The sequence below is a fragment of the Mobula hypostoma genome, chromosome 6 (assembly GCF_963921235.1).
Source record: "Mobula hypostoma chromosome 6, sMobHyp1.1, whole genome shotgun sequence".
In the NCBI taxonomy this organism is placed as follows: Eukaryota; Metazoa; Chordata; class Chondrichthyes; order Myliobatiformes; family Myliobatidae; genus Mobula; species Mobula hypostoma.
Window position 1 is genome coordinate 183389961 of NC_086102.1, and position 25627 is coordinate 183415587.

A 25627-nucleotide genomic window follows, 5' to 3' on the forward strand; every position below is an offset into this window, starting at 1 on the left:
GCTACCATGACAATTGTGGTCTAAACCTAGAGACATTATCTGTGTTATTTTCATCCCTACCCCTCTCTGAAACATTACACATGCTTGCCTTTTCACATTTCCAATAAGGAAGAAGGGTCATTGACTTGCAGTATCGACTTTGGTCCTCTCCCCATGATGCCTGACCTGCTAGGGGCTCCCAACCTGGGCTCCACGAACTTCTTGCTTAAAGGTATCGGTCCATGGCATAAAAAAGGTTGCAAACCCCAAGTACTTCCAACATTTACAGATTTCCAGCAACTATAGTTTTTGTTTTCTCTCCAATTTCTACAGTACTTGATAATCATACTATCTCCACCCAGTTGAAGAATGATTCATAGTCCTCTGCATCCTTACAAATTGCATTTTAAACTATCGTTACCACATGGATTGCAGGGGTTCAACCATAATTAAGGATAATTGGAAACTACTAATCTTTACAATAATGTCCCAATCCTTCCAACGAATCAGGAAGCATCCTGCTGTGTAACTCTGGAAACTCACTCCAACTCTCAGAGGAACATAGCAGGTAGGAGGAACGGTAGACCACTCAAGCCTGCTTCACATGATCATGGCTCATCATCCGCATCAGTACTCTGTTCCCCATCTTCTCACTGCACTCCTTGAACCTTTTCTCATTAAGAAATGCATTCACCTTCTTGATTAAATTAAATACTTTGTGTTTCACTGTCTTCTGTGGAGGAGATTTTTGCAGGTTTATCACCACAGAAGAGATTTATCCTAAACTGAGTTCTAAATGACATGTCCAATATTCATTTAGGCCAGGGGTTCCCAAACCCATGGTCCATGCATAAAAAAGTTTGGGAACGCCTGAGATAGCCTGTGATCTCTACCTCGGCATTATCCAAACTCTGGGCCCATCTTTCCTGGATTTAGTCTGTGTAGTTTTCTTTATAGGTTTCTATGAGATCATATCCTATTCTTCTAAACCACAGTAAATATAGGTCTAACTAATCCATTCTCTCAACCATGGTGCTCCATTCACACCTTTTGCACTCCCTCCACAGCAAAATCATCCTTCCTCAGATAACAAGACCAAAACAGCTTACAAAACCAGATGGGATCTCACCAAGGTCTCATATTTAACCTTTTAAGTCTATGTAGTTATAAATTCATAGAGCACAACAGCACAACAGAACCAGGCCCTTTGGTCATTCTATTCCATGAAAAACTATTATGCTGCCTTGTCCTATTGACCTGCACCTGGAGCAAGCCGTCCATATCTCTTCTACTCATGTTCTTATCCAAACTTATCTTAAGTGCTGAAATTGAACCCGCATCCACCACTTCCGCTGGCAGCTCATTCCACACTCTCACGGAACCTGAGTGAGGAAGCTCTCCCTTATTTTCCCCTTAGACATTTCACCTTTCACCCTTAACCCATGACCTCAAGTAACTGCCATTATGAAGAAAGCATGGTAGCACCTCTACTTTTTTCTGAAGTTTGCAAAGATTCGGCATGCCATCTAAAACTTCGACAAACTTCTATAGATGTGTGGTGTAGGGTATATTGACTGACTGCCTCACAGCCTGGTATGGAAGCACCAGTGCTCTTGAACAGAAAAATCTTACGAAAGGTAGGGGATACAGCCCAGTCCATCATTGGTAAAGCTCTTCCAAACATTGGGCACACCTACATGAAGCGTGTCAGAGGAAAGCAGCATCCATCATCATGGACCATCAGGTTTTTGGCCTATCTAGTCTGTACCAAACTAGTTAAGCTGCATACTCCCACTGACCTACACCAGGAGCATAGCCCTCTCATCCACGTACCTATCCAAACCTCTCTTAAACATTGAAATTGAGCTTGCATGGACCACTTGTGTTGGCAGCTCGTTCCACACTCTCACCACCCTCTGAGTGAAGAGGTTTTTCCTCATGTTCCCCTGAAACTTTTCACCTTTCACCCTTAACCCATGACCTCTAGCTGTAGTCACATCCAACCTCAGTGGAAAAAGCCTGCTTGCATTTACCCTATCTACACCCTTCATAATTTTATTTACCTCTATCAAATCTCCTCTCAATCTTCTACGTTCCAAGGAGTAAAGTCCTATTCATTTATGAATTGAATACATGATCTATAAATTAATAATAAATTTACTTTAAACTTCATTTGAAGAAGCAGTTGAAGAGTTAAATTCTCTTTCTTCAAAGCATTACTTAAACTGTTAACAAAAGGCACTGTCATAAAAAGAATCAGAACCGAAGAATGAACAAAGTGCTGCATTTACTGTACAAGTAACTGTGTTTTAATAGTTTAAATGAATTTGATTTCTGCTGGCGGCAATAAAGGAGACAGAACATAAAGCCACTTCTTTTTCCCCTCACAGCCTCTGTAACCCCGCTTCCTGTTAGGATCAGTTCAATCTAGAGGTCAACATGTCGACGCTCAGGGTAGCCATTGTATGTCATACGAACTCAGAGATCAGCTGTGTGGATCATTTTGCTGCAAGCACTAATGAAGCAGTAGAACCACATCTATTTTATCATTCATGTATCCACTAACCAGTCAAAATGAGTTCCGGTAAAAGCTTACAGATTAGAACCAACTTGGAGAGACAGGAGGCTGCAGATGCCAGAATTAGGTTTATTATCACTGGCATATTCCATGAAATGTATTGTTTTGCAGCAGTAGTACACTGAAAACTGTAAATTATAATAAATATTATAAATATATAGTAAAAAGTTAAATTTAAATAAATAAAATTAATTCATTAAACAAATGAAATGATATGGGAACATTTTGTGCCCACTTTTGAGCTCACTTCCAAGGACTCTTCATAGAAACATAGCAAACCTACAGCACAATACAGGCCCTTCGGCCCACACTGCCGTGCCGAACATCGCCTTAATTCAGAAATTACCTAGGGTTATGCATAGCCCTCTGTTTTTCTAAGCCCCATGTACCATCTCATTTTCTTGATATTTATTATTACTATTCATTTTATTTAACTTTTTAATATATTGTATTTGTTTATTATTATTATTTCTTTCTTTTTGTATTTTCACAGTTTGTTGTCTTCTGCACTCTGGCTGAAAGCCCAAATTGGTGTGATCTATCACTGATTCTGTTATGGTTATTATTCTATAGATTTATTAAGTATGCCCACAAGAAAATGAATCTTAGGGTTGTATATGGTGACAAATATGCACTTTGATAATAGATTTACTTTGAACTTTATTTATTTCTAGATATAGTGCTGAACAGGTTCATCAGGCCCAATGAGCCACACCACCCAGCAATCCACCTGTTTAATCCTCGCCTAATCATGGGATAATTCACAGTAACCAATTAATCTACTAACCAGTAAGACTTTGGACTGTAGGAAGAAAGCGATGCATTCATGGGGACAATGTACAAACTCCTTACAGATGACTTTGTAATTCAACTCCGAACTCCAGAATGCCGTGTCACACAAACAGCTACGTTACTATGGCACCAGTGTACAATTGCAAAAAGAGAGGGAAAAAATAATAGATGTTTTGTTTATTCAATCTCCATTCAGAAATCAAATGGCAGAGGGGAAGAAGCTGTTCCTGAAGTGTTGAGTGTGTGTCTTCAGGCTCCTGTACCTCCTCCTTGATGGTAGCAATGAGAAGAAGGCATGACCAGGGTGATGGATTTGTGGCCAATTTTCCAGACCTTACTAAAATAAATGGGGGGGGGGAGCAAGTAGTATTGAGGAAGCAGGGAGTCTATGAAAGGACTTAGACAGATTAGGAAAATGGGTAAAGAAGTGGCAGATGGAATATATTGTAGGGAACTTACTTTCCTACAATATATTCCTTACTTTCATATAAGGAATAATAGTAGAGACTATTTTCTAAATGAAGAAAAATTTCAGAAGTGCACAGGGACTTGGGAGTGCTTGTGCAAGATTTTCTAAAGGTTAACTTGTGGGTTGAGTTGGTGGTAAGGAAGGCAAATGCAATGTTAGCATTCATTTCAAGAGAAATAGAATACAAAAGCAAAGATGTAATGCTGAGACTTTATAAGGCATTGGTCAGGCAACGCTTGGAGTATTGTGAGCAGTTTTGAGCTCCATATGTAAGAAAAGATGTGCTAGCGTTGGAGAGGGTTCAGAGGAGGCTCATCAGAATGATTCTGGAAATGAATCAGCATACAGAAGGGAGATTGAATATTTGAAGGAGTGGTGTCATAACAACAGTCTCTCGCTCAATGTCAGCAAGATCTAGGAACTGATTGTAGACTTCAGGAGAGGGAAACCAGAGGTCCATGAGCCAGTGTTCATCGGATGATCAGAGGTGGAGAGAGCTAGCAGCTTTATGTCACTATTTCAGAGGATCTGTTCTGGACCCAGCACACAAGCACAATTGTGAAGAAAGCACAGCAGCACCTCTACTTGGGAGTCTGCGGAGATATAGCATGACATCAAAAACTTTGACAAACTTCTGTAAATGTGTAGTGGAAAGTGTATTTACAGGTATGGAAACACCACTCCTACAATATCATTCTTGGTGCACAATTATATCAGTGCTGTCCCAATTCTGCTCACCAAACCTGGAATAGCCAGCAGTTAAGTGCCGTTCATTTTACCTGCCATGGGAGTTCTCCGGGGTCATTTTGGTAGCAGTATACATTCCACATCAGGCTTTAGGTGATCTGAGCAATGGGATCAACATGCACAAAACAGCACATCCTAATGTCTTCACCATTGTTTTAGGAGATTTTAACCAGACCAGTCTGGAAAAAAAAATCACTAAGCAATTACCATCAACATCACTAGCAATACCAAAGGAAACAACACACTGGACCATTGCTACACTATCATCAAGAATGTCTACAGCGCTATTCCATGCCCTCACTTCGGGAAGTCTGATCACCTGGCTATACTTCTACTCCCTGAGTATAGGCAGAGACTGAAGACTGCAGCACCAGTAGTGAAGACAAGGGAAGCACAGGAGCGCCTACAGGACTGCATTGAATCGGTGGACTGGACTGTATTCAGGGATTCATTTTCGAACCTGGATGAGAATGCTGCCGTTGTTACCAACTTCATTAAAACCTGTGTGGATAAGTGTGTGCCTACAAAGACTTACTGCACATTCTCAAACCAAAAGCCGTGGATGAACCAGAAGGTACGTCGTCTACTGAAGGCTAGATCTGTGGCATTCAAGTCTGGCGATCCAGGCCCGCACCAGAAAACGGGTATGATTTGCGGAGGGTTTTGAACGAGGTTGGAGGCGACATCCAATGCACGACAACTCTGGCAGGGCTTGCAAGACATTACTTCCTACAAAGCGAAATCTAGTAGCATGAATGGCAGCGATATTTCATTACCAGATGAACTCAACGCCTTCTATGCCCGCTTTGAAAGGGAGAACACAACTACAGCTGTGATGATCCCTGCTGCACCTGGTGACCCTGTGATCTCTGTCTCAAAGGCCGATGTTAGACTGTCTTTAAAAGAGAGTGAACCCTTGCAAGGCGGAAGGTCCCAATGGAGTACCTGGTAAGGCTCTGAAAACCTGTGCCAACCAACCTCTCACTGCTACGGGCAGAAGTTCCCACTTACTTCAAAAAGGCAACAATTATACGAGTGCCTAAGAAGAATAATGTGAGCTGCCTTCATGACTATCGCCCAGTAGCACTCACATCGACAGTAATGTCCTGTCGCACCCACCTCAATAATAAGCTTTGAGAGGCTGGTCAAGGATTACATCTGCAGCATGCTACCACCCAAACTGGGCCCCTACAATTTGCCTACTGACACAACCGATCGACAGACGATGCAATAGCCACTGCTCCACATACCATCCGTACATACCTGGAGAAGAAAGATGCTTATGTTAGAATGCTGTTCTTAGACTACAGTTCAGCAACCAACACGATAGTTCCATCCAGGCTCGACAAGAAGCTAAGTGGCCTCAGCCTTGACCTGCCTTGAGCAGCTGGATCCTGGACTTCCTGTCAGATCGCCGGGAGGTGGTAAGAGTGAGCTCCCTCACCTCCACCCCTCTGACTCTCAATACAGGAGCCCCTCAGGGCTGTGTACTTAGTCCCCTCCTTTACTCCCTGTATACCCATGACTGTCGCCACCTGCAGCTCTAATCTGCTAATTAAATTTGCCAGCGACACTACATTGATTGGCCTAATCTCAAACAATAACGAGATGGCCTACAGGAAAGAAGTCATTTCTCTGAAACAGTGGTGTCAAGAAAACAACCTCTTAGTCATTTGATTATAGGAGGGATAGAGACGGGCTAACCCCTTTTGACATCAATGGATCTGGGGTTGAGAGGGTAAACAGCTTTAAGTTCCTTGGCATCCACATCACCAAGGACCTCACTTGGTCTGTACATTCCAGCTGTGTGGTGAAAAATGCACAACAGCGCCTCTTTCACCTCAGATGGTTGAGAAAGTTTGGTATGGGCCCCCAAATCCTAAGAACTTTCTACAGGGGCACAATTGAGAGCATCCTGACTGGCTGCATCACTGCCTGGTATGGGAACTGTACTTCCCTTAATCACAGGATTCTGCAGAGAGTGGTGCAGACAGCCCAGCGCGTCTGTAGTTGTGAGCTTCCCACTATTCAGGACATTTACAAAGACGGGTGTGTAAAAAGGGCCCGTAGGATCATTGGGGACGAGAGCCACCCCAACCACAATCTATTCCAGCAGCTGCCATCTGGGGAGTTGTACTGCAGCATAAAAGCCAGGACCAACAGGCTCCAGGACAGCTTCTTCCACCAGGCCATCAGACTGATTAACTTACATTGATTTGAGTGTACTCTATGTTACATTGACTGTTCTATTCATTATAAATTACTATATTGCAGATTGTACATTTAGATGGAGATGTAATGTAAAGATTTTTATACCTTATGTATGTGAAGGATGTGAGAAATAAAGTCAGTTCAATTCAACTCAATCCAGTTCAATGCTTTGAGAGGTTGGTCATGACTAGACTGAACTCCTGCCTCAGCAAGGACTTGAACCCATTGCAATTTGTCTATTGCCACAATAGGTCAATGGCAGATGCAATCTCAATGGCTGTCCATGAGGAGGCTTTTGACCGCTTGGACAATACAAACACCTATGTCAGGATGCTGTTCATCGACCATCATTCCCACAATCCTGATTTAGAAGTTGCAGAACCTGGGCCTCTGTACCTTCCTCGGCAATTGGATCCTCAATTTCCTAACTGGAAGACCACAATCTGTGCAGATTGGTGATAACATCTCCTCCTTTCTGATGATCAACACTGTGCACCTCAGGGGTGTGTGCTTAGCCCACTGCTCTACTCTCTACATACATACCCATGACCATGGCTAGGCATAGCTCAAATACCATCCATAAATTTCTTGACGATACAACGATTGTTGGTAGAATCTCAGATGGTGATGAGAGGGTGTACAGGAGTGAGATATGCCAACTAGTGGAGTGGTGCCACAGCAACAACCTGGCACTCAACGTCAGTAAGACGAAAGAGTTGATTGTGGACTTCCAGAAGGGTAAGACGAAGGAACACATATCTCCAGTGTGTCCAGTTTGACTCCTATAACAGAACCAGCCTTTCTAATCAGTTTATTGAACCTGTTGGCATCACCAGTATCGCCCCAGCACACCACTGCACAGAAGATTTTATGGGTGACAACAGACTGGTAGAACATATGAAAGAGAGGCCTTTCTACTCCAAAGGACACCAGTCTCCTCAAGAAGTAGAGGTGACACTGGCCCTTCTTGTACACAGCCTCTGTGTTGGTGCTCCACTCAAGTCTGTCATCCAGGTACACCCCAGGTACTTGTAGGTCCTCACCATCAATAGTCACAGGGAGCAGTGCAGGCCTAGCCTTCCAAAAGTTCATCACCATCTCCTTTGTCTTACTGAGCTACAGATGATTCACCTTGCACCATTTGACAAATCCTCCACCAGGGCCCTGTAGTCATCCTCCCATCCTCCCTTTATGCTCCCAACTATTGCTGAGTCATCAGAGAATTTCTGCAATTGACATGATCAGTGTTGTATCTGAAGTCCGAGGTATGCAGGGTAAATAGGAAGGGATTCAATACCGTCCCCTGTGGAGCCCTGGTGTTGCTTATAGGTATGTCTGACACACAGCTCTGAAGCCGTACAAACTGTGGTCTGCCAGGTAGTCCACTATCCAAGATACAATGGAAGTGCATACCTGTATTGAATGGACCCTTTCCCCCAGCAATGAGGGCTGTATGGTATTGAAGGCACTTGAGATCAAAAAACATGATCCTCACAGTGCTGCCCTGCTTATCCAAATGGGAGTAGGCTCTGTTCAGCAGGTTGATGAAAACATCTTCCCAATCACTGAAGTCAGGCTAACTAACCCAAAATTTACTTTTTTCTGCCTTCTTAAAGAGTGGAATGAGATCCTCTGGAACCATTACAGAATCTAGTCGTTCTTGAAAGATGACCACTGTTCTTCCATCATCCCTGCTATTGTCATCTTCTAATCAACTTCGGCCAGCTCCTCTCTCATGCTTCTGTAATTCCCTTTACTTCACTAGAATACTGATACATCTGACTTTATCTTCTCCCTCTGAAATTGCAGGGTGAATTCTATCGTGTCATTGTCACTGACTCCTAAGGATTCCTTTACCTTATGCTCCCTAATCATGACACAACACCCAATCCAGAACTGTCTTTTCTCTTGTGGGCTCAAGCAGAACCTGCTCTAATTAAGCCATCTCGTTGGCATTTGAGGCACCAACCATATTTTCACAATCCACCTGTATATTGAAATCCCCCCCTGACTATTATAACATTGCCCTTTTTATGTGCTTTTTCTATTTCCCAATATCTGGTGACCTGCACGTACGCAGTGGCCTCTCTGGGTCCAACCAAAGGTGTAATTGTTCATCCTTTACATCTTTTTCATGATGGAAAAACAATGTTATCAAGAACATCAAGTATGGCACATCGGCCTCACTATCAAGCTTCTCGATAGTGACTGAGCTGGACTTGTGCGCTGTATTGCAGCCTGCTTCAGCCATTCAGGGAAGGAGGAGTCAGAAGCAGTGTGTGGTCTAATGTACGGTATGGGTGATTGTCTTAGATGCTATTGCTGTGATCGACAGACCCTATTAGACATAGGTACTGTAGAATACTGGGAGTCTGATTCACTGGTTCATTAGTAGGATCAATGTCAGGGGGCTGCATGGCATCATCAACCAACGAAAGGTCTCACTCATGGCAAAACAAGATTCAAAATGCTTCTCTGGACTACATAAATCTGATGAGACAAACCCCTTTGCATGCATTTCTGTCACGTGGGGGCTCACAGAGGAATCAAAAGAGGAAGAGAGAGAGATGAAGTGACAAATCTAAAAATAAGTGAGGATAAATATTACATCATGTCTGAAAAATTAAAATGACCATCAAGTGCAAGTCAATTCAAAGTGAGCAGAAATTCTGAAATTAAAACCAATAGTTAAAACATTAGGAAAATCTCTAATAGAATCAGTAAGGTGGTAACTGATAGATTTTGTGAAGGAATTGAAATGAAATAGCCTTCTGATGGTAAAACTAAAAGATCTGGAGGATGAAGCAGAGTTTAAAGATTTGAAAATAGATATTGAGGTCCAAGGAAATTCCCCTCTATCACAAAATATTGTGAATCTCCAGAAGGAACAATCAGCACACTGCTTCTAAAGTTTATATAGCAAATATTTGGAGCAACATTCTGGACTGGATACATTGCCAGACTTGTTACTAAACTGTGAAGCAGCTAGGCATAAATCTGAGTAAACTTTATCTGGGAAAGAAAAGAAGATTGAGAATGAATAGCATTTGAGTGAGTGAAAGACATATTTCAGAAATTACAGAATGCTTGACAGACAAAACAGTGTCTATGGAAGAAAAGCTTTGACTGTTACCAGACAGAGCTAGAAGCTTTCCAAAGGCAAGCAGCTGATCTCGGGGAACTGCAGGAGTATTCACCAGCTGTTTCAAATGAAAGGTTCCAAAAATGTGGTTTGGAACAGGAACAAGACATAACTTTGGAGCAGGAATTTAAAAAGAAATTTCAAAATTTTGGAAACATTGTGATTGAGATGGTCGTGTTTAAGATGACAATTCAACAGCTAACTTGAAGAAAACTGATGAAGAAGTACCCGGTGAAGAAGTACACACACAGCCCATCTGAAATTTCCTCTTTTTTCCTCAGGAGACATGGCTTCCCCTCTATTATGACAGATGGAGCTCTCATTTGCATTTTTTCCCCATTTCCTATGCTTCTGCTCTCAAAATGCTCCCCACACACAGTACAGAGATACAGAAAACTTAGTCCCTATCTGTCTATGGGCCTCCACATCCAACATCCTTTGTCATTTCTCCCAACCGCAATGGAATCCTACCACCAGTCACACCTTCCACTCCACACCCTTTTCTGCTCCCTTCACGGATCACTCCTTCCATAACTCCCTAGCTAACCCAACCCGTGCCCTGGCACTTCCCTTTGCAACATTTGTACCCACACCTCCACCCACACCAGCATCCAGAGCCCTAAAGAACCCTTCCGGGTAAGGCAGAGGTCGACATGCTGCTACGCTGACCTTGTCACTGCACTCTGCAGTGATGGACATGGCCTTTGCTTTATCAGTGAGACTGAATGCAGACCAAGTGACCGGTTTGCAGAGCCCCTGCACTCTGTCTACAAGACCGCCCATCCCATGCTTCCAGCTGTAGGCCATTTCAGCTCCCCTTCACATTCCCGCATTGACCTGTCCATCCTGCCAGAGTAAACTAGAATAACAACAGCTCATATTTCTGCCTGGCGATTCTACACCCCAATTAATGTCTGTCTGTCTAGGTACCAAATCCGATGCGGACTTTGGTGACCATGGTTTTCCATATAGATCTATCCTTCGTTTTTTGGATGACTTCCATTTCCTCGATGTGTAGCCACCTGGCTATGCTTTTGATGCACATAAACTGAGGTCTTCCTCTAGGTTTGCTCCCCTCAATCTTTCCAGAGAGTATGAGTTTTTCTAGCTCATCTTTCCGCATGATGTGTCCTAGGAACCTGAGTTGTCTTTCTCTTATTGTTGGTATGAGTGATCGAACTGCTTGGGCTCTTCTGAGAACTTCTTCATTTGATGTGTGTGTGGTCCATGATATTTTTAACATTCTCCTGTAGAACCATACTTCAACTGCTTCTAGTCTCTTTTCCATTGCTGGAGAAATGGTCCAGCATTCACTTCCATAAGTCAGGATAGAATAAATGTAGCACAACTGCAGTATTCTGTTTTTAGTGTATGTGCTCATCTTTCTGTCTGTTAATATGGTCTTCATTTTTTGGAAAACTTCTTTCGCCATTGCTATTCTGTATTTGATATCTGTGTCGCACCTGCCATTACTTGTTACTAAATTTCTAATTTCAAGAAACCCTGTGCATTTCCCCTAGACCACCCCCTTCTAACCCTATAACCCAGTTTTGTTACCCTCCCCTGCCTGATTCCATCTACTTATTACCCATGTGCTACACCTACTGGGTCTCCTATCTCTTCCCTCGAATGCCCATCATCCCCACCTTCAGCTGGTTTTACTTACTACCTTCGTACATGGGATTCCTGCATCTCCAGCAGAGGTTCCCAACCTGGGGTCCAAGGATGCCTTGCTTAATGGTATTGGTCCATGGCATAAAAAAAGTTGGGAAGCCCTGATCTACAACATCTCTTGTTGTCATTTATTACCTTCCAGCTTTTACCTCAAATTCCACCCTCCCCTTTTCTATCCTCTCTCATTATCTCTCTCTGCCCATCACCTACCAGCCAGTGTCTCCCAACTTTGCCTCCCCCCCCGCCCATTTGGCACTATCTGCCCATCAACTCCCTCCTCACTTGATTCCACCCATCGTCTGCCAGCCCCCACTACGCCCCTCCCTCTCATCATTTTCTAACAACTCTCTCTCCTTTACACTCTCAGTCCTGATGCAGGGCCTCAACCTAAAACACCTACTCTCCCTTTTCTCCCACAGAAGCAGCTTGCCCTGTCGAGTTTCGACATAAGTTGGTGTTGTTTTTAACCCCACCACATAATGTATCCTTGATGCTCAATGTCTAGCAAGTAACGCAATGTATCTCAGTTTGGGAATCCAAGTTCATAGCTCCTTGAAGGTGGATACACAGGTTGATAAGGTGGCTTTATGGAATGCTTGCATTTATTAGTCGAAGCATTGAGTTCAAAAGTCAGGAGGTTATGTTTCAGCTTTATAACACTCCGGTTAGGCCACATCTGGAGTATTGTGTATAGTTCTGGTCATCCCTCTATAGGAAGGATGTTGAGGCTTTGGAGTGGGTGCAGAAGAGGTTTACCAGGATGATGCCTGGTTTAAAAGGCATGAGCTATCATGAGATTGGATAAACTTAGTTTGTTTTCTCTGGAGCAACGGAGGCTGAGGGGAGATCTGATAGAGGTTTATAAGAGTATGAGAGGCATGGAAAAGTGGACAGAGATGATCTGTTTCCCAGCGTTGAAGTGTCTAATGCCCTCTGGATATGCCAAGCACACAGCCTAGAAGACTAGCACACTTTGCTGTGGTTCTGGAAGTGGGTGGATTCAAGGCAGGTGCTGCTGCTACCACTGACTGATGTGTCGCAGGAGAACAAGGAAGATCGGAAGCAGCGGACACAGAGCTCAGAAAAGGCAACGCAACAGACTTTTAACACCATAAATCAGTGAATTGTTTTGTTATGTCCCTCCTCTCGCTGTGAAATGGGGACACCCCTTTTTCCCTTATTAGGGAGAGGGAGCGCCCGTGGTATGTCGAACGAGTAGTCTTTGGACTACTGCAAGTCTGTGTCTTTACTGATGCTTTGCTGCACGCTTGAATACTCGGTGGGGGGGGAGTGCTGATGCTTTTTCACTGGTAGGGGGGTTGTTGCCTTACTGCTGCATGTACCTGAGAGGGGGGAGTTGGGGGAGGGCTTTGAATGACAATGAAATGTTAGAACCCCATTCTTTGCGGCATTCCTCTGTTTTCACGGATGCTTGCGCAGTAAAAGAATTTCGGGATGTATATCGTACACATTTCTCTGACATTAAACGTACCTATTGAAACATTGCAGGTATCCACCACTCTGAATAAAAACCTTACCCCTAACGTCCCCTTTGAACCGACCCCCTCTCACCTTCACTGCATACCCTCTGCTGTTAGACATTTCAACCCTGGGAAACAGATACTCCCTGACTACTCTGTCTATGCTTCTTATAACCTTTTAAGCCTCTATCAGATCTCCCCTCACCTCCACTGCCCTAAAGAAAATATCCTACCTTTGTCCAGCCTCTCGTGATAGTACATGCATTCTAAACCAGGAGGCATTCTGGTAAACCTGCCTTGCACCCTCTCCAAAGCCTCAACATCCTTCTGCTATTGGGGCAACCTGAACTGTACATTAAAAACAGAAAATATCGTAAATACTTCATATGACTTTATAACAGCCATTGCTAGCGGAGTAAGGTCTCACAGGCCAACAAAATAAACTCTCAGTTGATCCAGAACTCCAGTCTCAAATGCAGCTGCACTGATAGGCCAACTATCTTTCACTCCATTATCGCACATAGTAACATTTGAAATTTGTTTTTCACTCACTTTTACTTAAATTTTCATCTCAAAATTCGAAAGTTCAGAGTAAATTTCATTACCAAAGTACATACATGTCACCATATAAAACCCTGAGATTCATTTACTTGTGGGCATTCTCAGCAAATCTATAGAATAGTAACTATAACAGGATCAATGAAAGATCAACCAGACTACAGAAAACAACAAACTGTGCAAATGCAATTATAAATAAATAGCAATAAATAATGAGAACATGAGATAATGAGATAAAGAATCCTTAAAGTGAGATGATTGGTCGTGGGAACATTTCAAACTTGACTGATTTTTTGAAAGTTAAAGAAAGCTAATTCAAACTTCCTGCCTGTTTCCTCCCCTCCTTAATATGTCTTTATTGAGCAATTATACAATTCTTCTTTAATACAACATAATCAAGAAAATTTTCCTAGGTCAAAAAGGCAGGCAAGAGGGCATAATTGAGGGAGGGGGGAAGGAACCATACTGATTTCATTCAAAGCCTCTGGGCAGCAACATTCTGCCATGCATAGTCACAAAGCATTGTGTACAACAGAATCAACCTTGTAAACAAATGCACTTACAGGTCCTAGACCATCGATGTGGACCCAGCAAAGGAAATAAGGCAGAATTCCGCAATTGAGGGATGAATATGGAGGAGGGAGAGATGAGCAGAAGAACCAGATAATATTGAAATACAGAACATTGTGGCATCAGATTATGGTCAGAAGGAGGTATGTTATGTGAGGACAACAGCCCTAAAACAATGTCAAAAAATGCAGTGTAAGTGACAATAAGTGGACAATAGCTGTGGGATTTGTGTGTCTTGGTCTCAACAGCTAGCGGATCATCCTTATCATCATCATCGTGGGCGATCATGGTCTTTCCAGGACCACGATTGCGCGTGGCAAATTTCTCTACATTAGTAGTTTGCCATTGCCTTCTTCTGGGCAGTGGCTTTAAAAGATGGGTGACCCCAGCCATTATCAACCTTGCTCAAGGGTGACTTCCAGGCTGCTAGAGGAAAGGGGCTCCTTACACCTCCCTTGGAAGAGACGTGTCTCCACCCCACCACCTGAAACCGCTAGAGACCAGGTCCTTTAATTGATAACAAAGCAGATCTCAAATATTCAACTAACATCTGCTTCTATGTGGCAGGCTCTCTACATATATGTTAAATATACACACAAATTTTGCACCGGTGGCATTATTGTACGCATGTTGCCGTTGTTCCTCTCCGCGGCTTGTGGTGCATCAGGCGGCATTTTTTGTCATTTCATTAGCATTTGTTCTTTTTTTTTTGAGGCAGAGCTCAGCACTCAACCAGTACAGGTGGAAAGTCGGCCGGATTTGAACCGGGGACCACTCGCGTCCAAGTTCGGTGCTGATGCCACTACACCACTGGCTCGCCACCTGTACACGAGGCATGGAAAATCCAGAACAAATCTTTTTGAAAATATCTACATGAAATGTTGCAGTAGAAAGGCAGCATCCATCATCAAAGATCTTCACCACCCAGACCATGCTCTTTTTTCGCTGCTGCCATCAGGTAGAAGGTACAGGTGCCTCAGGACTCGCACCACCAGGTTTAAGAACAGTTACTGCCCTCAACCATCAGCCTCTTGAACAAAAGAGGACAACTACACTCATTTTATTTCTGATGTTCTGAAGGTTGCACTTCAGAACCAATGGCTTCACTTTAAGGACTGTTTATCTTGTTATGTCATACTCATTATTTATTGCTGTTTATTTACATTTGTATTTGCACAATTTGTTGTTCATTGATCCTGCTTACAGTTACTATTCTATAGATTTGCAAAGTATGCCTTCAGGAAAATGAATCTCAGTGTTGTATGTGGTGACATGTATGTACGCTGATAATAAATTTGACCTTGAACCTTGGTTAGAAGACCGGAAAAGTTTTCGAACCAAGAAACGCTAGCGAAAAGAAAACAGAAGTGAAAAAAAGTTATGGGATTACAAAATGAAAAATTAAGCAAAAACTGCAGACGCTGGAAATCTAAAATTAAAACAGCATATGCTGAAAATACTCAGCAGATTGGTCTCATCTGTCAGAATTATTTCCAGCATTTTCTGTTTGCATCATGAAATTATTAGCAATAAACAAAATTTGAAAAAAATCAAGACAGTAGGCGAACCAGAAACATGTAAGACAGTAGCAAAGTAAATGATTGCCCCATAGAGACTGTGACTGGAGAATTAATTGTAGGAATTAAGGAAAGAGCAGACTTGGACAAAACATTCAAAGAAGATTCCTTCTTCCTCAGCCCTTTCTCTTCCATCTATCAGCTCCCAGCTTCTCACTTCATTCCTCCCTTCCCCCACTCACCCACCTTACCCCTTAGCTGGTCTCATCCATCACCTGCCAGCTTTATTTCTTCCCCTTCCTCCCACCTTCTTAATATGGCTTCTACCCCCTTCCTTTCCAGTCCTGAAGAAGGGTCTCAGCCCAAAACATCGACCATCTATTCTGCTCTATAGATGCCACCTGACCTGCTGGGTTCCTCCAGCATTTTGCGTCCATTGCTTTGAACAGATCATGTGTATTTGCCTTCATAGTGGATGAACTTGCACGACACACTCTTTCAAAATCCCATTTGGCAATTGAGAAGTAAAATAGTGAGTGCTAGAAACAGTCAGCAATTAAGCATATTCTGCGAGAGGGAGGCAGGCTTAATATGTTTGGTCAACACCAGCCATCTGACCAGCTGAGTACTTCAGCCATTTTCTGTTTTAATTTTGAATTACCAGTCTCTGCAATACCTTGTTTATGATTTTGCAGAAAGTGGACAGTAATTTGGTGTTCTTTTTCAATGAATATTTCTGTGGATTCAAATATTTTGCCCCTTCTGGGATTTCAACAGCCTAGCCAGCACATTTTTCTTAAATTACTTTTTAGCTGGGTGATGTTTCAACGTTGTATTTAATGTTAATGCTTGTCAGACTGCCTTCATATCTGCAATATCTCTTATCTCAGTTGTAGAGCCAAAGAAAAGGACAGCACAGAAACAGGCCCTTCGGCCCATCTAGTCCATGCCAAAGCTATTTAAACTTACTGCTCCCATTGACCCGCATCAGAACCATAGGCTTCCATACCCTGCCATCCATATGCCTATCCAAAATGTTGAAATCAAGCTCGCATGCTCTGCTTGTGCTGGTAACTCATTCCACACTCTCATGACTCTGAGTGAATAAATTTCCCCTCATGTTCCCCTTAAACTTTTCCCCTTTCACTCTTAACCCATGATCTCTGGTTATAGTCCCAAGCCAGCCTCAGTGGAAAAAGCCTGCTTGCATTTATCCTATCTATACCCATCATAATTCTGTATACCTCTAACCCTCTCCCCATACCCTTTGATGCCCTGGCTAATCAAGAACCTGTCTATCTCTATTTTGCATTACTCAAGACATTCAGCCAGGAGCAAGTCATATGACATACGATGCGATTTACAGAGTACGTTAGCATCGGATGATTTCATTCTGAGGGTAAGGCTGAGTTTGGAAAACTTGGATCAGTTGTGTCACAGTGCCTATTGTAGAAGTCTTCCAAAACAACCCAATTTGTGAGCACTGCACTGAACTGGAACCTAATTCACACAAGTCAATCACCCATCTTTCTTTCGCAACCCTCACCCACCCTTCCACCCAGGCTGTAACAGTGTTGTCTCACATTTCTCCCCATCATCTCAGTGATTTCTCATTTCTACTCCAAGAGTGAACTCTCCATGATTTCACCTCTCCTCAAAAGTAGTCATTAGGGTTTGATGTGACCTAATTGCCCATCCCCTTCCTAACTTGGTTCAAGCTGCCTATAAAGCATATCACACCTACAGATTTCCGACTATCCAAAGACCCTTTCCCCAGCAAATCAGTGGAATCTTCCCACCCAACACAGTAGCGGCCTCATCAGGCTTGTGCCCACTACCCTGCCCAGGGAAGACAGAGGTGGGTTCAGGGGTGGCACGGTAGTGTAGTGGTTAGCACAACGCTTTACAGTACAGGTGAGCCGGGTTCAATTCCCACTGCTGCCTGAAAGGAGGTTGTACATTTGATCCATAACCAAGTGGGTTTCCTCTGGGTGCTCTGGTTTCATCCCACAGTCCGAAGACGTACCGGTTAGTAGGTTAATTGGTCATTGTAAATTGTCCTATGATCAGTCTAGGGTTAAATCTGTTCAGCAGACAAGAGGGGTAGAGGGGCTTCCATTTAAAACAGATGTGGAGAAATTCCTTTAGCCAAAGGGTGGTGAATTTGTGGAACCGCAGGCAGCTGTGGAGGCCATTTCATTGGGTATATTTAAGGCAGAGATTGATAAGTTCTTGATTGGACACAGCATCTAAGGTTACAGGGAAAAGGCCGGGGAATGGGATTGAGGAGGGGAAAAAGGATCAGCCATGATTGAATTGTGGAGCGGAGTCGAGGGGCCAAATGGCCTAATTCTGCTCCTATGTCTTATGGTCTGGGATCTCAATCAGGGGATTGCTGGGCAGTGTGGCTTGCAGAGCCAGAAAGGCCTATTCTGAGCTGTATCTCAAAAAAATAAATAAACAAACATGCAGTGCCTGGTCCCTTGTCAGGGATAGAGATTCATCTTATCCTTTAGGATGCCCAACTCTCTTCAATATTCCACCAATCACCATTTGAAGTATATCATTTAGTTATGCTTCATATACTGCAATCTTGGCAAAGCAAGAAGAATACATGTGATTCATCACACAGTACGTCATAAAATAAAGGAGTAATAGATGAAAATCAGAAAACAAACAAAAACATTTGGCAATCACAACACAGACAATTCGAGTTATTTGCTCCCATCTTGGGTGCCACGGTAGCATGGTGGTTAGCACAACGCTATTACAGTTTGGGGTTCAATCCCAGCGTCTTCTGTTAAGGCATTTGTACATTCTCCTTGTGGAGTGCATGAGTTCCTCCCACAATCCAAAGATGTACCGGTTGGTAAGTTAATTGGTAGTTGTAAATTGTACCGTGATTAGGTTAGGGTTAAATAGGGGGTTGCTGGGCAGCGTGACAGCGAAGTGCTGGAAGGGCCTATTCCACACTCTATCTATAATAGAAAATTTAAAAATACACCAACCTAGCATTTTATTTCTATTGGATGAGTTGTATCAGTATTTGTGGCTTTCATTCAGTCAGAATTAAATCTACTAGAGTCTTGGATTTCAAAACTTGGTGACTGAGATGTCATCAGGCATGGGAACTGCCAATTATGGACAAAACACTGTTGATGATGGAAGGCTAAAAATACATCTCACTAAAATCAGCAGATTGTTGACAAAAAATGCAAGCCTTGATAGCAAAGACATGTAAGGATATTGAAGGCTATATTGTCAAATGGATTTAGGATACCTTATACTTAAAAGTGAGAACTATGATTCTTGAATTCCCTTGTACAAATGGAAAATCCCACAAACAAATATCAACTTTCTTTCTTTAAAAGAGTGGCTTCACAATATCAGCTCTTCAGCTGGAAACTGCACATTCTCAAACTTCAAAAGCAAAATTGCAATTGATGTCCCCACGCAAGACTCCTAAGAAAACCATGCAGAAATTGGACAGTTTACCACAACATTGCTCTCAAGTCTGGGTGTGAATGTAGTTGACACACACCATGCTGACCCTGAACTCCTGGTGCACCACAAATTCAGACATAAAGCGTGGTACTTCATCCAGTTTATTTAAATAGACCTTAAATTGTGAAATGGCAAATCTAAATGTCCAGCGGGTATTTCCGGTCGCAAAGACCTCCTGGCATTATGACATGCTGTGCCCAAAATTTTTTTACAATTTAGAAGGTTTAACATTAAAATTACTGAATGATCAGTGTTCCACCCTTACTAGCTTTAAATTTGAAAAGTGCGGCATTAAAAACAAAATTTCCTGTCTGTACTCCTCTTGTTTATCCAGGACAGTAGGAAGAAATAGATCAGCTGGTTGAGTGGTGTTGCTGCAATAACCTTGCACTCAATGTCAGTGAGACCAAGGAATTGATTGTGGACTTCAGAAAGGGGAAGTCGAGGGAACACACTCTAGTCCTCATCGAGGGATCAGCAGCGGAGAGGGTGAGCAGTTTCAAGTTCCTCGGTATCAACATCTCTGCAATTACAAAGAAGGAAAGATAGTGGCTACATCTCATTAGGAGTTTGAGGCAAATTAGTACGTCACCATCCAAAACTCTTGCAAATTCTACAAATGTACCATGGAGAACAATCTAACCGGTTGCATCACAGACCGGTATGGAGGGGCCACCACAAAGGATCAGAAAAAGCTGCAGAAAGTTGTCAACTCACTCAGCTCCATCATGGGTATTAGTCTCCCCAGCGTCCAGGATACTTTCCTCAAAAAGGTGTCGTCCATCATTAAGGACCCCCATCACCCAGGACATGCCCTCTTCTCATTGCTACCATCACGGTGGAGGTACAGGAGCCTGAGGGCACAGACTCAAATGATTGAGAAAATAAATCTTAGGGTTTTATATAGTGAGTTACACTGTATATATTTTGATAATAAATTTACTTCGAACATTTCAGGAACAGCTTCCTCCCCTCCATCAGATTTCTGAATGGCCAATGAACCCATGAGCACTTCCTCAGTACTTTCTCCGTCTCTTTTTGCACTATTTCATTTATTTTTTATATATGCTTATTTATAATATTTATAGTAATTCATAGCGTTGATTGCTATGGACTGCAGTGTACTGCTGCCACAAAAACAACACATTTCATAATATATGCTTAAAAGTTGCTGGTGAACACAGCAGGCCAGGCAGCATCTCTAGGAAGAGGTACAGTCGAAGTTTCAGGCCGAGACCCTTCGTCAGGACTAACTGAAGGAAGAGTTAGTAAGAGATTTGAAAGTTGGAGGGGGAGGGGGAGATCCAAAATGATAGGAGAAGACAGGAGGGGGAGGGATGGAGCCAAGAGCTGGACAGGTGATAGGCAAAAGGGATACGAGAGGATCATGGGACAGGAGGTCCGGGAAGAAAGACAAGGAGGGGGCGGAGGGACCCAGAGGATGGGCAAGGAGTATATTCAGAGGGACAGAGGGAGAAAAAGGAGAGTGAGAGAAAGAATGTGTGTATAAAAATAAGTAACAGATGGGGTACGAGGGGGAGGTGGGGCATTAGCGGAAGTTAGAGAAGTCGATGTTCATGCCATCAGGTTGGAGGCTACCCAGACGGAATATAAGGTGTTGTTCCTCCAACCTGAGTGTGGCTTCATCTTTACAGTATCTTCTCCTATCATTTTGGATCTCCCCCTCCCCCTCCAACTTTCAAATCCCTTACTCACTCTTCCTTCAGTTAGTCCTGACGAAGGGTCTCGGCCTGAAACGTCGACTGCACCTCTTCCTGGAGATGCTGCCTGGCCTGCTGCGTTCACCAGCAACTTTTATGTGTGTTGCTTGAATTTCCAGCATCTGCAGAATTCCTGTTGTTTGCTCATAATATATACTGGTGACTTTCAATCTGATTTTGATTCTGATCCTGGCAAAGTCAATTGCCGTGTGGTCTGGCTGAGTCAGCTGTTCTGGCCAGCCTAACATCCTCCTTCCCCATCAGCAATTCCACAGTCTACCAAATACCACTGAGACTAGTGATGACTCAGTCCATCTCCATCCCCAAAGACGCTGCAGATGACTCATGTCTAAAAAGACGGTCTCAGAAAGTTTCACTCCACCACTGACCTAACAAATTTTTAATACAAGCAACATACATCAAAGTTGCTGGTGAACGCAGCAGGCCAGGCAGCATCTATAGGAAGAGGCGCAGTCGACGTTTCTGGCCGAGACCCTTACATTCCTTTAAAATCACACGCATTAACAGCAGTGTGAATTACTTCATCACTGTGGCCTAACATAGTCATTCTGTCAGAAATCTCGAAGAAGGTGGTTGGGTCATGGTAGAACAGACAGTGCCTTGGAAAGACTGGATTGAGGTGGCGTTCGAGCGTGACAAAGCCAAACACCAGGAGCTGGTAGTGCAGTGCCAGAGACAGGGGAGGAGGGCCAATGCGAGCCTGTATGAGTCGGGGTGTAGAGGTTTTGCTGGCTGCTCACTCTGCACAAGCTACTCTCTCCTTAGCATTACGGGAGCTACAAAGAAAAGAACCACCAGGACCATCACAGAGGCTGCTGCGTGACCCTCCCGATGGCTATGGATCAAGAGGTGTGACCCATGGACCAATAAACCCAGGCCTGATCAACTCTGGCCAAGGGTGTCTGATGGTGAAAGACCTGAAACACCCAGTGACCCCAGTTTACATCACTCTACAATGTCCCAGCTCATCCTGGGATGTATATCAGCACCATGTCACAGTTCTGTTGGATTGAATGAACAATCTAGACCATGGACTTGACCATCTATCACAATGAAGAACAGTACAAGGTATTCTGAAAGGAATAAAATGCATAAATAATATTAGGATTACCATTATACCCAACTATTATGCCATTAAAATGACTTTTCTATCATCTTCTTTAACCTCAATTGCCTGGAAAGTTATTCCTTTTCATTAGCACTTGTGAAATATGGATCTATTGACCTAAATGGGTCAAATTTCAGAAACAGAGCAAAACTGCTATAATATGGTACGTTTAACACAACTAACTGGATGTGAATTCTATAGCAAATATCTCCAATATTCAGGAAGCTGCACTAGTACTTCTAATCACACATTATCTTAGCATGTCAAAACATGTTGTCCATTCCTTGTGAGTGCCCTGTTCACTGACTTATATTCTTAACTTATCCCTGCTGCCTCTATTTTTAAAATTCTTGTCCTGACCTATGAAACTCGATCTCCTTTTCCATTTTACTTTGTCTGTACAGGTTATTCAGCCCTGGGTCCAACTTATACCATCTAGTTCACTAACTGCAGACTGATTTTGCTAAATAACTTTACTGTCCCTCTTTTAAGAGTGCCTTCAAGCTTCTTGATGGCAGCAATGTGAAAAGCGCATGCTCTGGGTGACTGGGGTCTTTAATGATGGATTTTAATGGGGTCTTTAATGATCAATACCACCTTTCTGAGGTATTGACTTTCCATTGCTGGGGAGGCTAGCACTCGTGATGGAGCAGACAGAGTTTACAATGTTCTGCAGCCTTTGCCAATCCTGTACAGTGGCCTCTCCATACCAGACAGTGATGCAACCAGTCAGAATACTTTCCATGTACATCAGTAAAAAATCATGAGTGCTGTGGTGACTTTCCAATTCTCCTCAAACTCCTAATGAAATATAGCCGCTGTCATGCGCTCTTTGTAATTGCAACAAGATGCTGTGTCCAGGATAGATCTTCAGAGATACTGACACCTCAGTAACTTGAAATGGCTCACCCTTTATATTGCCGATCTCTTGACAAGGCCTGGTGTGTGTTTCCCCGACTTCCCTTTCTGAAATCTACAATTAATTCCTTGGTCTTGCTGACACTGAGTGCAAAGGTTGTTGTTGTGACACCACTCAACCAGCTGATCTATCTTGTTCCTGTGCACCTCCCCAGCACCATCTGAAACTTTGCCAACATTACTTTGAGTTATTGGCTACTTTACAGGTGGTGCTTGAGTTGTGCTTAGCCGCAGTTGTGGGTGTACAGAGAGTAGAGGGCAGCGGCCTAAGCACAGTACGAGCTCAATATTCAGCACTGTCTTATCTCCCCTCGTCATCCTTTACTCTTTGACCTTTTTGACTCTTTTGGGAGCATCCTTGAGGTGCGGCCAATGTTGATTGTTAGCACTGACTTCTCTGAATTCTACATGGACCATTTCTCACCCCTTACAAACAAAACTTTTTCCACTTTCGAGAACTGAATGAACCTCCAACAAATGCTTCTTATAGAGTAAAAAAAAGGTCAAAGAGTAAAAAAAAATCAAAGAATAAAGGATGACGAGGGGAGAATGAAGCAGTGCTGAATATTAAACTCACATTTCTGAGACTCAATAAAGCAAAATGGAGAATAGCTTCCAATAAAATCTTATGCCATCAGTGCATAGGTGATATACAGAAAATGCGACAAGCCAATAGTAATGACAGTGTTGTTTCAGAGCCAAACCTCTTATATTTTAAACTCCCAAATACAGTAAAAACCTTGAGTCAGCATGAAAATCATTGTAAAAACAAGGACATATTGCCACTGAATCAGAAATGCTGGCAATGTGCCATCCAGTCATAAAGTGCACACCTAACACAAAATGAAAACATCACTCACTGTTTCAAATGGGCTGTTTACCCATGGCCAAATTCTTCACCTTGTAACTCCACCCAAACCACCATTTAGCTTCTCACCAGATTAATCCTGCTGATTTGCATAAACAAAGATTCTAACTGAAGTAGAACTTCTCTAAAAGTTCATTACCAAGGCTTTGTGATGGCCCGTTGTTAATGCAAATACTCATTGTGCCTGTAGATACACTTTGCTGAGTTGAGATTCCCTTAAAGTAATCATATTAATCCTTTACGTCTTGACTTAGAAAACTCCCACTTACTAAGAGTTTGCCTTCACCAAAACGATAATCTTTCTTAATAAACAAAAAGCTTAAGCAATGCAAAGTGGAGCTAAACAAGGAAAATCCAAACTTACCTGAACATAGTATGCCCTTGTGCCTTGCACATGAGAAGTCATCACATTCACAGAATGTCCCATAAATCCTTCCAAACTCACTTTCATAGCAGACACATTGGTTGCAAATGCATTCACCTCTGCCACTGCAGACTGGCTTTTCCTCTGCTTCACGACAGAACATCTGGAATACATTACTTGTTTCTCCATCTTGACATTCACAGTTGGCTCCCAAAAAGCCTGGGTCGCATGTACAGATCCCACACTCATAAGTTCCATTACCACTGCACTTGAAACTGTTGGCTTGCATCTCACTTGTACACTCACAGTTACAAATATAACCAACAGTTACACTGAGTAAATCTTTGAAACCAACTGGTTTAATTGTAAAAGTATTTCTGGTCCTGGATTCTGGGCAGCTCTTGGCTTCCAGAGAGACATCAAAGGATACCTGAATAGAAATAAGAACACAAGAACATGAGAGATCGGAACAGAGCAGCCCAGTGAGTTTACAGAGCTACTCATAACAGAACAGGGGACCTCCTTGATCCATCTTCCTGCTGTACTAAATTAATCTCTATACCAAGTATCAACCTGGAGTCCACAGATCCCATGCTTAATGGTATTGATCCATGGCATTAAAAAGGTTGGGAAACCCTGCTCCTAAAGGATTCTAGGATAAGTTAACAAATTCCACTGATCAAAGAAATGTGCCTTCTTCTCAGGCATAAATTGCCAGCTCCTTATTCTGTTTTTTTTGTTAGATTATGAAGACACGTAGTCTCCTTTTATTGTCATTTAGTAATGCATACATTAAGAAATGATACATTATTTTCTCCAGTGTGATATCACAAAACACAGGACAAATCAAGACTGAAAAAACTGACAAAACCACATAATTACAACATATAGTTACAAACAGTGTAACAATACCATAACTTGATGAAGAAAGTCTGTGAGCACAGTAAAGTTCAAAGTTTCTCAAATGTCCCACATCTCACGCAGACGGGAGAAGGAAGAAAAACTCTACCTGCCATGCCAACCACAGTCGGACTCTGAGTCATCCGAAAACTTCGAGCTGTGATCAGCTCTCCGACAGCTAGTACTGAGTGGCATCTCTGCCGAACAATTCCACCTCCTTCTCAGTCACCAAAAGCAGGCAAGGCCGGGGATTTTGAGGCCTACCCTCCGAAAGATTCCCGACCACACAGTAACGACAGCAGCGAATGAGCGTTTCAGAAATTTCTCCAGATGTTCCTCTGTGCTTTCACATCTGTCTCCATCAAATCAGAATTGTCCACCGCCCCTATTTAACAGATATGATATCATTTTTCACCGGGGGGCTGTGCATGTGCGGCGTGCTGCCATAGTTGCACACCTTTTTGCTGATTGTGCTATCTATGCTCACTTTCTTTCATATTCATCC

General features: G+C 42.9%; 1 protein-coding gene across 1 annotated transcript in view; it reads right to left on the reverse strand.

The window, feature by feature from the left end:
• The window catches only part of itgb5 (integrin, beta 5), a 135244-nt gene that overhangs the window by 40738 nt on the left and 68879 nt on the right, over window positions 1–25627 (reverse strand). The window contains exon 10 of the mRNA XM_063052418.1: window positions 24223–24652. Within this exon, the coding sequence (XP_062908488.1) occupies window positions 24223–24652 (430 nt within the window). The remainder of the gene's footprint in view (window positions 1–24222; window positions 24653–25627) is intronic.